Source organism: Onychomys torridus, chromosome 4 (assembly GCF_903995425.1).
Source record: "Onychomys torridus chromosome 4, mOncTor1.1, whole genome shotgun sequence".
NCBI classification, from domain to species: domain Eukaryota; kingdom Metazoa; phylum Chordata; class Mammalia; order Rodentia; family Cricetidae; genus Onychomys; species Onychomys torridus.
The window spans coordinates 94,761,734-94,774,424 of NC_050446.1; the positions used below are offsets into that span (position 1 = coordinate 94,761,734).

The following is a 12,691-nucleotide window of genomic DNA, read 5'->3' on the forward strand; positions in this document are numbered from 1 at the left end:
TTTTCTTTCATTTTTGGTCAGATTCATATTTTTTTAAATGTAACTAAGTATTCTTTTATATCATTTTAATAGCTGCACAATATTCTAATGTGCATATTGTTATAATTTACTTACTAATGTTGTTATTGAAAAGTTAGGGTTTTTTTTAAAGTCTGTTTTCAGAAGGGCATTTCAATAGAGACCTCTTTGTATACACCCACAATGGCTTCTATCAGACCAGATCCCTGCTGGGTCAAAATGATAGGCTGTGTAGAGCCAAAAGTCATCTCAGGTGGCCTCTGCCAAGGTATAGACATGGAGACCAGTGAGTGTTCTGCCCGAGTCTAGGTCAAGTGAGGGTTGAAATCTAAGAGACTAAAATACAAAGTTCCAGATTCTACACCTGCCACCCTGAAGAAGGCTTTAGGAATTCAACCCCACGTGGCTTTCAGAAGCTCCCCCAAAGCTGTTGTTACTAGGCCCCTGGTGCAGGGACCTGTGGAGCACTCAATGGCCCTTGCTGATCTACCCTTCTGCCAGAGAACCGTCCAGGCTACAACTTGAACTGAGACAGCTCTCCCTGTACTTGGGTGTAGTCATGTCACAGCAAGGGACTGTCCCGTATTCCCAGTATTGGGAGTAGGGACAGGGTTTTCCTGACTTTCATGTTCTAATGTGAGGGAGGTGAGGTAATGGCAAGAGAAAAGTTTAGATCTATAGGTTTATTTCTCAATTCCTTCTTTTGGGAATAGTCAACTCTGGATAGGCTAATGGGAAGGCGGATAGACCCCAGATGTCCCCTCTGCTCTTCTGGGGGGGGGTCTAGAAAGGAGGGACAAATCCTTTCACTCACCTTCTATTCCAGCACCCACCTTGCTCTCTGGCCGTCAGGGCAGCATGTTGAGCTAGGAGTCTGAGGCTGTATCTTCCTGCTGCTCTTAGAAAACCAGCGAGGGTCTGATCCTGGCCATAAGGCATCCTAGCAGGGAAGTGAGATAACTCAGAGATGAACCAATATGAACCCTTGTCTCCGAGCAGGGGTAGAACGTCTTCCCCCAACTCCTGACAGGCTGTCTGGTTATTGCTCTACAGACAATTGTTCCTGTGCAGTATGAAACAAGAATGGCCTGCGGGCTGGTGAAAGGTCATGCCTATTCCGTCACTGGGCTGGAGGAGGTGAGTCTTGGGGAGTTTGGTGGCGTGTACAAACACAGCTGAGTTGATCTCCGAAAGTCAGGACTTAAATTTCTGTACCTCCTTTACCACTCAAAGAGCTAGCCAGTGGTAGACGGAAGATTTCCTGTGTCCTGGCCTGCCGGTGGTCAGGAAAAAACTCTCCTACTTGTATCCCCCAAGTAAACACACAGAGGCTTATATTATGTGGGGTTTCTGAAGTTTCCTGGGTCATTTCCCAGGCAGGACCATTGTGAGGCTATAACATGCAGTTGGGCATTTTATGCCCTGAAGAAATGAGTGGGCTGAGAGAGGCTGTCTCTGCATCCCCCATAGCACGTGACTGGAGACCGGGGCATCTTTTTCTAATTGGTCCGTCTAGACCAGGCATCTGGACTTTAGCCAGCAGGAGCCTTTAAAAAACCCACACAGAGGGCTGGTGAGGTTGACCCAGTTGGTCAAGCACTTATTGAGCAAGCCAAAAAAATTGAATTCAAACCTGGAACCCACGATAGAAGGAGAGGACTGACTCCAGAAGGTTGTCCTCTGATGCACACGTGTGTGCTGAGACACAGGCATAGCCCCTCACATCGCACACATATGTGCACACACTTGCACCCACACACACATACCAAAAATAGGAGTTGGAAAGGTGGCTCAGCACTTATTTATTTAAAAGATTTATTTATTTATTATATATATACAGAAGAGGGCGCCAGATCTCATTACAGATGGTTATGAGCTACCATGTGGTTGCTGGGAATTGAACTCAGGACCTCTGGAAGAACAGTTGTTGCTCTTAACCTCTGAGCCATCTCTCCAGCCCTCAGCACTTATTTATAAGTAAAGAGCACATATTGCTCTTCCAGAGACCTGGGTTTGGTTCCCGGTGCCATCAGGCAGCTCACGACCATCTCTAACTCTAGTTCCGGGGATTTGACAACCTCTGGCCTGCTCAGGCACCTGCAGGCATGTGGCGCACATAACTCATACATCCACATAAAGAACAATAATAATAAAAGGGAAATAAAGGAAAACCCACACAGAAATACTTAATATGTTTCTAGAGCCTCACCATAGATGCTTATTTCTGCCACCAACACGTGCAATGGCCAGACTCCTTACCCTGTCAGCAGGCTTCTGGTTTGTCCACCAGGCCAGGGCCAGGCAGACAGCTCTCATACTGGATTCTCTCAACTTCTACCCCTGCCCTCAGAGCAAGTCAGACACCCCATCTTTCCAATCTTGCTCCAGAGCTTCAGAGCATTGTCTCTTTGCCCCAGGCCCTGTTCAAAGGCGAGAAGGTGAAGCTGGTGCGGCTGCGGAATCCCTGGGGCCAGGTGGAGTGGAACGGTTCTTGGAGTGATGGGTAGGTGAGGCAGACCACGGAGCAACAGGGCCTGAGGCCATGCGGGGCTGGGTACCAAACCATGAGAGCACTGTTGGTACTGATGCAACATCACCCTCCAGCCAATGGCCTGCAGAGAAGAGGACAGGTGTGGCTCCCCAAAAGGGCTGCAGGTGGAAATGGGAACCAGGGACTCTGTGAGCATAATGATGCTTACAGACTTGAAAGGAATGATTTGGGGGTGGGGATTCAAGACAGGGTTTTTTGTACAGTCCTGGCTGTCCCAAGGGAGGCCCCCTGTCTCCCATCATTGTCTTTCACTAGTTCAAGTCACCCACAATGACCTTGCTGGGTTTTCCAGACTAACCCGGTGCCTTAACACACTTCCTACTGACTCCTCTCTTGCAGGAGCTGCTGAATGGGGGGTCATGTTTCCCAGAAATCTCCACTTTGGTTCCACGGCACCCCGACTCCAAGCACACCCTGAACCCCATTTAGCTTAAATCTAACTCAGGGAGCCTGAGGCACAAATGTGCTTACTTCTTCCCTCTGGAGGAGAGAAAGTGTAAAAGCATCCAGTCTTAGAAACAGTGCCAGGCTGTTTCCCGGCTGGAAAGAAGAGCTATTTACGTGCTGGATCTTTTCTTAGTTTTGATGAGTTATTTCATGCACTCACCATAGTTCCTGGGTAAATGATGCAATATTTCCCTGTGGTAACTGAGGAAGTCAAAGCTGACAGACAGATCAAGTGACGTGTCTAAGGACACACAGCTTTCTGTTATCAAATGAGAATCCCGGTTTGCCTATTTGCAGAATTAAGCTCTTAATGAGGAGGCTAGAAGATTCAGCCAGAGCCAGTGAAGCCCTTGTGAAGCCATTCAAGGAGGGTGGTCTTAGCATTGAAGGTGGCAGGAGAGGATTACAGACCTTCCCACTGAAGGGAGCAGGTCAGAGCTGCATTTTGATGGCTCATACTGACTGTGATCTGGATGTGGACTTCTCCAACTTAATATTTCTCTGTTCCTCTGTCCCAGCCCACATTAGCCCTCCCCTTCTTCCTCCTCCTTCCTTAATCCCTCCATTTTCCTATCAGTTGGAAGGACTGGAGCTTTGTGGACAAAGATGAGAAGGCCCGTCTACAGCACCAGGTTACTGAGGATGGAGAGTTCTGGTAAGTTCATGACCCAGACAGGGGGGTGAAACCTCAGTTCCCAGTCAGAAGCCATCAGGTTCCATCTGGATCCTGTTTTCCCACTCAAGCTCAAGGCCCAGCAAAGGGGAGGTTCTGAAAAGAGACTGCCAGGTCCTAGCAATGACTGAGCTCTCAAACCCAGGCCAGCACATGGTGGCTCTTGTTCTAGCCACCCTTGTGCTGGCTCTGACACAGCTCTCTTCTGAGTGGAGAGGCTTTTCTTACCTGATGCCCAGTACCACCCTTATTCTACTGGTGACAGCCTTCTGAGTCTCAGCTGACAATTCCTATGGTTCCCTCGGGACCCAGATGCATTTATTTGTGGTGTCATTAGCCTTAAAAATATCTTTCCCCAAGTGACAGCTCTTTCCCCTGTGCCTAAAATGTGCTGGTCAATGGTGAAACACACAGTAACATTTTGGAGAATGATTTTCCAGCCGGCTCTCTCTCATCATAGACAAGTAAGGAGTCATTACTATAAGACACAGTGATAATTTGGGGTCGCTATGTCAGAAGTGGTGGTGCCAGGCACACACCTGTAAGTCCATCACTTGGTAGACAAGCAGGAAGATCAAAAGTTCAAGGTCAACCTAGAAAACACCATAGAACCCTGTCTCTCAAAAGCAAATGAGCAAACAAACCGACAATGTAAGGGTCTTTGGGGGACTTTATTGGGCTGTCTTAGCCCTTCCCCAGCCTGTGTGAGTCTCTCCTCTTTCCACCTCCCAGGATGTCCTATGATGACTTTGTCTACCATTTCACAAAGCTGGAGATCTGTAACCTCACAGCTGATGCCCTGGAGTCTGACAAGCTACAGACCTGGACGGTGTCTGTAAACGAGGGCCGCTGGGTGAGGGGCTGTTCTGCAGGTGGCTGCCGCAACTTCCCAGGTAGGAGACACTTGGGGGGGGGGGGGCTGGGCACTACTCATTCCAGGCAGAATACCAGAATACTATCAACTGTCATTTACTGAGTCTGTCCTAAGCTTAAGGCATGCATTGTCTCATTAGATCCTCCTCATTTAAGGAAGGGAACAGCCCTGCTGAGGAATCTCTAATAGGGAGCTGGTAGCAAAGATTGAAGCAGGAAACTGTCAGAACGCCATGACAATCCTGTTGAAGGTGTACTTGAGGATACTACAGTGGCAGAAATGCTGAGAGCCTGACAAGTCAGTGGCTTCAGAGATGGAGGGGAGAATTCAGAGTTAGGAAAGGAATAATGAGTGATACCAAGGGCCCCAGAACAATGACCCAAGTGGACGAGTCAATACTGTAATATAAGCTACACGGAACCAAAGTGGGTGTGTTGTTTCTTATGTGGTTGGTTGTGAACATATAGATAAAGGACTTCAGTTTATGTCATGAAAAGTTTGAGGTACCCATTGACTATCAAGGCAAAGGTTTGTAATAGAGAATTTTAGGAGTAGACTTGGCTGTATGATTAAAAACTCACTGAAGAGGATAGAGAGAGATGATTCAGCATATAAAGAGCTTGCCTGATAAAGAGAGTCTGGATCCCCAGCACCCACACAAATGTCAGGCACAGTAAGTAGTGTGTCCATAATCCCAATGATCTACGGTGATATGGGAAATGGAGACAAGAGAATTCCCAGAAGCTCAGACACTCAAACAAGGTGGAAGGAGAGGGCTGAAGCTCAAGGTTGCCTTTTGACCTCCATGCCCATGCCATGGCATGCATGCGCCTGCTTTCACACACAAGTAGACATACATCATATACACACAACACTCGTTAGTGTTTTATTAGGAAAATCAAAAGTAAATACATGAGAGGAAATGGGTGGGTAGAGACGGGGGAAGTTGGACAAGAAACTGAGCTAAGATATGTAGCTGAGGTGTCCGTGGACTATACGGGTCAGTTAGAAAGTAGAAGTCATGCCTGGCAATGGTGGCACACACCTTTAATCCCAGCACTCAGAAGGCAGAGGCAGGCAGAGTTTGAAGCCAGCCTGGTCTACAGAGTGAGTTCTAGGACAGCCAGGGTTACACAGAGAAACCCTGTCTTGTTAGAAGAAGAAGGAGGAGAAGGAGAGGGCAGGAAAAGGGGGGAGGGGGAGGAGAAAGATCTCTCTCTCCCTCCCTCCCCCTCCCTCCCCTCCCTCCCCCTCCCTTCCCCTCCCTCTCCCTCTCCCCCTCCCTCCCCCTCCCTCCCCCTCCCCTCCTCTCTCTCCCTCCTTTCCTCTCCCCCCTCCCTCCCTCCCCCTCCCTCCTTTCCTCTCCCCCTCCCTCCCCCTCTCCCTCCCCCTCCCCCTCTCCCTCTCTCTCACTCCCTTCCCCACTCTTTCTTTTTCTGACACACGGTGGAGTATTCAGAGGACAAGGGAAATGGGATCAGTGGAACCAGAGGAGATGCATAAAGCCAGATCCAAGAGACCAGGAGCAGACTTAAGGAGAAGGTTGAAATAGAGAGCTATTGGCAAAGATGACAAAGGTTCAGAAAGGAGGAGGGCATAGGGTACCGCACAACCAGGCCAGGCAATGCTGCCTATAGACGGCTTAGCTTCCTTAGGGCTGGGGTTGCTGTGGTAAAACGCCATGACCAAAGCAAGTTGGGGAGGACAGGGCTTATTTGGCCTTTCACATCGTGTTCATCACCAAAAGAAGTCAGGCCTGCAACTCAAGCAGGGCAGGAAGGCAGGAGCATGAGCTGATGCAGAGGTTGTGGAGAGATGCTGCCTAGTTGGCCTGCTTCCAAAGGCTTGCTCAGCCTGCTTTCTTTTGGACCTAGCCCTACAGGCTTGCCTGCTTACAGCCTGATCTTATGGAGGCATTTTCTCAGTTGAGGCTCCCTCCCCTCTGATGACTCTAGCTTGTGTCAAGTTGACACAAATCTAGCTAGCCCAAAGGGTAGAGGTTGCCACTCACCAATAATTAGACAAATGCTTGAATTATGCTTTCCATAAATATTTGTCAAGCATCCAGGCACAGGGCACCTTAGAATTGTCTAGAGCAGAGAGCAGGCCTCTTAAACATTTCTATCCATAACTCCTTTTCAATGAGGAATTTTGTCTGTTGTTTGTCTTTCGAGACAGGGTTTCTCTGTGTAGCCCTGACTGTTCTGGAACTCGCTCTGTAGACCAGGCTGACCTTGAATTCAGAGATCTATCTGCCTCTATCTCCCGAGTGCTGGGATTAAAGGTATGTGCCACTACTGCCGGACTCAATGAGGATTTTTTACATAACCCTGGTATATAGGTGATGAAATAGGTATGTAAATCATACATTTACTGATAATAAGTCATTCAGGAGTTTGTTTGGGAGACTTGGGATATAACACAGTTGATAGTGTGCTTGCCTAGCATGTATGAACTCCTGAGTTCGATCCCCCCCCCCCACAGAATAAAGCAGGTGTGGCGGCACATACCTGCCATCCCAGCACTCAGGAGGCAGAGTCAGGAGAACTGTCTCAAAAAAAAAAAAAAAAGAAAAAGAAAATAAACTTATTTAATTTTAAAACAATTCACTAGTGCACATATAAGTTTACCACTTATTAAAGACAAAACCAAATTTGTATGTTAATGAGATAGATGTACTTATTTACTTTTACACAAAGATTTAAATCTGGCTGAATATTAGATATGGTAGGAGGACACAGAGCATCTTCAACATATTTTTTTTGGAATTGATGGATATTTTGATGTTATAACTGCCAATCTTGAGAATTCCATTTATAGAAACAAGTAGCACAAAATGGCAGCAGTAACTTTAGGGCCATTTCAGAAATATCTGGGAATTCTGTCTTAATTATAAATTAAAATTCATTTAATGGGGACGGAGAGATGGCTTAGTGGTAAAGAGCACTTACTACTCTTGCAGAGGACCCAGGTTCGGTTCCCAGCACTCACATGGTGGTCCTTGTCTGCACTCCACAGACACCAGGCATGCATATGGTACACATATCAATAAAAGATCTTTAAACTACTCACAAAGGGGACCTAGGAGACAGGTTCCCTGTCTCATTTTCCTTCCTGCCCTTTCTCCATATCTGAACGCGAATTTCCTTTTGTGCGGGGGCACAGATACTTTCTGGACCAACCCGCAGTACCGTCTAAAGCTCCTGGAGGAGGATGATGACCCTGATGACTCGGAGGTGATCTGCAGCTTCCTGGTGGCTCTGATGCAGAAGAATCGTCGCAAGGACCGGAAGCTGGGAGCCAACCTCTTCACCATTGGCTTCGCAATCTACGAGGTATGAAGACTCCACCAGCTCCAGCATAGGAAACACACCTTTCCAGAGGGGAGAAATGAGTTTCCAGCAGGGCCCTCTGGCTTTTCCTGTCCTCAGGAACCACCAGGGCTCCTGCTCTCAGGCCTACACGTTTGTCACCAGCATAAATGTCATGGGGACATTGGGTCTGACTGGGCGTGGCAGGGTGGTAGCAGGAGTTAGAGTCTACAGTCAGTCACTCTGTAGTTGCTGGCATTCCCATCTGCCAACTCTGTACTCTCATTCACATCAGGGCTGTTGTTTTTCTACTTTGTTCCCAGGTTCCCAAAGAGGTATAGCAGTGGCGGTGGCCGGCAGTGGTGTGCAGCATTCGTTGGGGGTCCTAAGTCTGTCTGTGGCTCCCCGAGAAGCATCCTGGTAGGGTTGATGAGCAAGGCTGATAGGAGGGTACCGTACCTCATAATGTGCATTTTCTCCCTTCTACCAGGATACCCTGCCCATCAAACACACAAACCTTTCCACACACATTCTCTCACACTCACACAAGTATACACTCACAGAGCCATGATCAAAAGGTTGCTGCTTTCTAGGATAGGGGACTCACCTCCTTCAGAACCCAGTCGAGGTCCTTCCCCATCTTTGGGGCACTTGTCAACCTGAGGGATTTGGAATTGAGGATCATCAGTTCTGGTGAGTGGTCCTGTCTAGGGAAAGTATAGCTCTGACCTTCATTTCTAAATCACAAAGGAAGGGGAAGTGAGATCCGAATGCTCATGACACTGAGCAATTGGAGGCCTTGGGACTTGGAAGTAGGTAGGTGAAGGCTGTGAAATGAATGACCAAAGAGTTAGGAAGGAGCCCTTGCAGGGGACTCTGAGTGGGTCCAGGCAACCCTCCAAGGGGCTCAGGTGTCTTGGCTTCTTGTCCTCAGATGCACGGGAATAAGCAACACCTGCAGAAGGACTTTTTCTTGTACAATGCCTCCAAGGCCAGGAGCAAAACCTACATCAACATGCGGGAAGTGTCCCAGCGCTTCCGCCTGCCCCCCAGCGAGTATGTCATCGTGCCTTCCACCTATGAGCCCCATCAGGAGGGGGAATTCATCCTCCGGGTCTTCTCTGAAAAGAGGAATCTCTCTGAGTGAGTACCAGCCTGACTCTCCCTACCTGCCCCTAAGAGGTCACTCATCTGGCCCATCCTATAGCCCAGAGGCAGCTGGACCAATTTCCTTCAGGGCTCTTGGGATACACCCGCTGACTTTTGCCATTCTCCACCCCTGAGTCGTTGCTCCATTTCCTTCACATGTTTGATTACTTTCTGCAGCACTGGCAATTCAACCCAGGGCCTCATGCATGCCAGGCAAGCACCCTGTCATGGCTTTCATCTTACTCTTGAGAGACAGGGTTTAACTAAGTGTTCCAGGCTGGCCTTGAGCTCACTCAGACTGGCCTCAAACCTTTGATCCTCTGGTCTTGACTCCTAAGGAGTTGCCCACAAAAATGTATTCACTCCATTCATTGGCAGGTATTTCTTGAGCACCCATTGTGCCCAAGTACTCTTCTAGGCGCTGGGTTTAGTGAAGTGAATTAGACAGAGGAAGTTTACTACCTTCATGGAACTTCACACTCCAGGGACAATGGACAAGGAAGCATTGTGACATTTTAGAATTATAGAAATGATCAGTAGCAAAAATAAAGCAGAGTAGGTATAATGGACATTGATGGTGGTTGAAAAGCCAAGGAAGCCACACCTCTGCCTTTGGCCACAGATGCACTAACAGACTCTGACACTCAGTTCTGTCGCTGGAAGGACAGGGAGGAGGTAACGGGGCCATGCTCTGTGGGAGCTCTGACAACACCAACAAGTGGCCATGTTCCTGTGCTTTGCTGGGAACATTGCTTACGGGTGGTGGGGGGGGTGGTGGTGGGGGTGGCTCCCGGGTGAATGTGTAGTCTCAGGATTCTTTCAGATTTACTCTCTCCTTGACCACCAAGAAGCCATGTGGCCTAAACAAATTCTTGGAGAGTTTCCTGCTTGGTCTGGGGGTAACTAAGACACCTGAGTGCTTCCTGCTTGGTCCGGGGATATTGAGACACACAATGTTTGTGTTTTTCACAGGGAAGCTGAAAACACAATCTCTGTGGATCGGCCAGTGGTAAGTGGCTAGGCTCTTTGATGTGAGACAATCTGGGGCAGCAGGGGAGGGAGGGAGCATCACATTCCCAGCCCTGGCAGGGGCAGATGGTGGTGGGGACAGTGGGTATTAGCAAGGGCAGTCTAATGTGCAGGGCAGAGGGAAAATGATTCTTCCATCGTAGAACCATTTGGCCAGTCAGAAGCTGGGGAGTGAGGAAGAGGAGGAAGTGTTTTATCACTTAGAGGAAGGCTGATGGACTTGGGAAGCCATGGCAACAGCAGCTAACGTTGGGTTATGAGGTTGGGTCACGCCCAATTTCTCACACAGAGAAAAGGAAGTGTACTGGGCTCAGGACCCAGGGACAGAACCTGGATCATTCACCTCCCACCTTTGTGACCTGGACAAGTTACAGAACCCCTCTAACTCAGTTTTCTACTCTGCAAAATGGGGATAATAATGCTGCCCTGGGCATGCTTGTGAGGTTTCAATCAATAAGCTCCCACATGTGGAAGGCCTGGTGCAGCGTGGGCACCACATGGTATTTCCAAGCACTCTTCACATGTGTGGTTTGTATCATTTTTTCGAACATTCTGAGAAGTGGATGAGGTTTTCATCTCAGCTTTTCACAGGAGAAGGTGGTGTGGCTCAGTAGGGTTAAATGGCTTCCTTGCATTCCCAGAGGCAGGAAGTGGCAGGCAGGGAGGCTAAGAACTCAAGTTCAGATTCTCTTGTCTTCTGGCCTACAGAAGCACAGTGTGTGTGTGTGTGTGTGTGTGTGTGTGTGTGTGTGTGTGTGTGTGTGTGTGTGTGTATGTGTGTGGTATATGTGTGTGTAGGGGTGGACTGAGGATTCTCAGGTCTGCTGTGAAGCTTTGGGCTGTTCTCAGTGGGTGTGACTAGAGTCAGGACAAATGCCCTACTGGCTGTCTTCATGTGGTAACTTCCATGATCATAATGCTGACTCCGTGATAGTGTGGGACCAGACACCTCCCTAACCACTGCACATCTCCTTTAGTGTCAGGTGTATCTTGCACTTCTAAGCAAGAAGAGCAATGCTCTTCATTCCTTTGGATGCTGGATCAGTGTTGAGTTACGGCAGGACACTTGAGTTGCACACTCAAGACTTCATGGACTAGGCATGGATCTACAAGGCCCTAGACTCAACTCCAACACTGCTTACAGAGGGGAAGGGGGTGGCTTATAGGAGCTGGCATGTCCCATGAGTACAACAGGTGAATGTAGGGATTCTAGTGGCCCTACAGAACTGTGTTTGCCAATAGCTTTTAAATGACACTCGACTTCTGTGTTAGAGGGACAACAGGGCTCAGCTGACTGTTGCCACAGGAAATGGCAGCCCAGTGTAATTGCCAAACCTGGTTTTACAAAGGAAGCCCCCAAACCCGGAAACTCACATTAAATCTCCCTGTTAAATGTCTACCTAAATGGTAAAACAAGATCTCTTAAAGCAAACTCATTTTCACACAGGTTTGAGTGAGCCACATTTTGGTAACCAATTTTATTTTTAAAGACTGGGAAGGTCCTTTTCCATCCAAGCAGTGGATGGGCAAAACGAAGCATAGCAACTGTGTCTCTTTATTTTGGGGTATTTCAAGACAGGGTTTCTCTGTGTATAGTTCTGGTTGACCTGGAACTTTAAAGAGCATTCTCCCAAACTGGGTGGTGTCAGGACAGACACCGAAACTACACAGAGAAACCCTGTCTTGAAAAAAGAAAAAAAAAAAGTGTTTATTGATCTGTGTATGCTGTGGCTGTCAGTTCTCTTCTTTTACCATGTGGGCCACACTTGGCTGTCAGGCCTGGTGGCAAGTGCCTTTACCCACTGAGCCATCTCAATTTACCCTTTTAAGCGCCAATTGATCACAGTATCTGGACCCCAGAGCCTCGAGCACTGGCTCTCCTAGAAACTTGATTTTCACCTATTCCCCATTTACTGTTTCTGTTTCTATGCAGAAAAAGAAAAAAAACAAGGTGGGTATAACAGGGTGAGTGAACAGGGCACCATGCATGCATGGCTGTATGAACATGCATGCATGTGTGTGCACGCATGTTTGTGTACATATGTGGCACATATAAGATGTGCTTCTTCCTTCTCTCCTTGGAGCCTCTGCTGGGCTGGGTGCTCTTCAGGTGCTTGTCGTATGTCACCTCGATCTCACAGTAATCCTAGGACAGTGATCCCGTTATCAGTCCTGTTTTTAGAGGAAGAGAATGTATAGACAAATGAGTCTCCCTGAGGCCACACAGCCAGAGAGACACAGCTGTGCTCCGAAACACCATAGGCATCAGACAAGGTTCGGTGTGGGTGCTCATGGTGGTCCTGGGAATCTATCACAGAGGTTCTAACGTGGGTGCTGGTCCAGACCAGAGAGAACATATACTCCATGCTGTGCTAGTAGCAACCCCTACCCGCCCCCACCCCACATAATAGCATCTACAAGGTAAGTACTGTGTATGCTTTTCAAAAGTAAGGCTTCACATTAGGAGAAGTGAAGTGATGTGCCCAAGGGCACACATCTAGCAAGCAGGGACACTGGAACCAGGACCATATGTGTCTACTCTGAGACAGTCTCTTGTCCTTACTTCCCTAGTGCCCCTTACACTCTAAGGCCTGTGTTGTCAAGACCTGCATGTGAGTCTCTATATGGATGGCTGGCAG

General features: G+C 48.3%; 1 protein-coding gene across 7 annotated transcripts in view; it reads left to right on the forward strand.

Annotated features, from left to right (window-relative positions):
- Positions 1–12,691, forward strand: part of Capn3 (calpain 3) — a 45,549-nt gene that overhangs the window by 27,653 nt on the left and 5,205 nt on the right. For 6 of the 7 annotated variants that reach the window (XM_036185560.1, XM_036185555.1, XM_036185561.1 and 3 more), the window contains 8 exons: positions 1,072–1,155; positions 2,436–2,521; positions 3,594–3,671; positions 4,422–4,582; positions 7,729–7,898; positions 8,198–8,209; positions 8,809–9,017; positions 9,996–10,032. In XM_036185560.1, the coding sequence (XP_036041453.1) occupies positions 1,072–1,155; positions 2,436–2,521; positions 3,594–3,671; positions 4,422–4,582; positions 7,729–7,898; positions 8,198–8,209; positions 8,809–9,017; positions 9,996–10,032 (837 nt within the window). Of the gene's footprint in view, positions 1–1,071; positions 1,156–2,435; positions 2,522–3,593; positions 3,672–4,421; positions 4,583–7,728; positions 7,899–8,197; positions 8,210–8,808; positions 9,018–9,995; positions 10,033–11,985; positions 12,004–12,691 lie in introns of all 7 variants that reach the window. The other variant, XM_036185554.1, reaches the window with a different exon arrangement.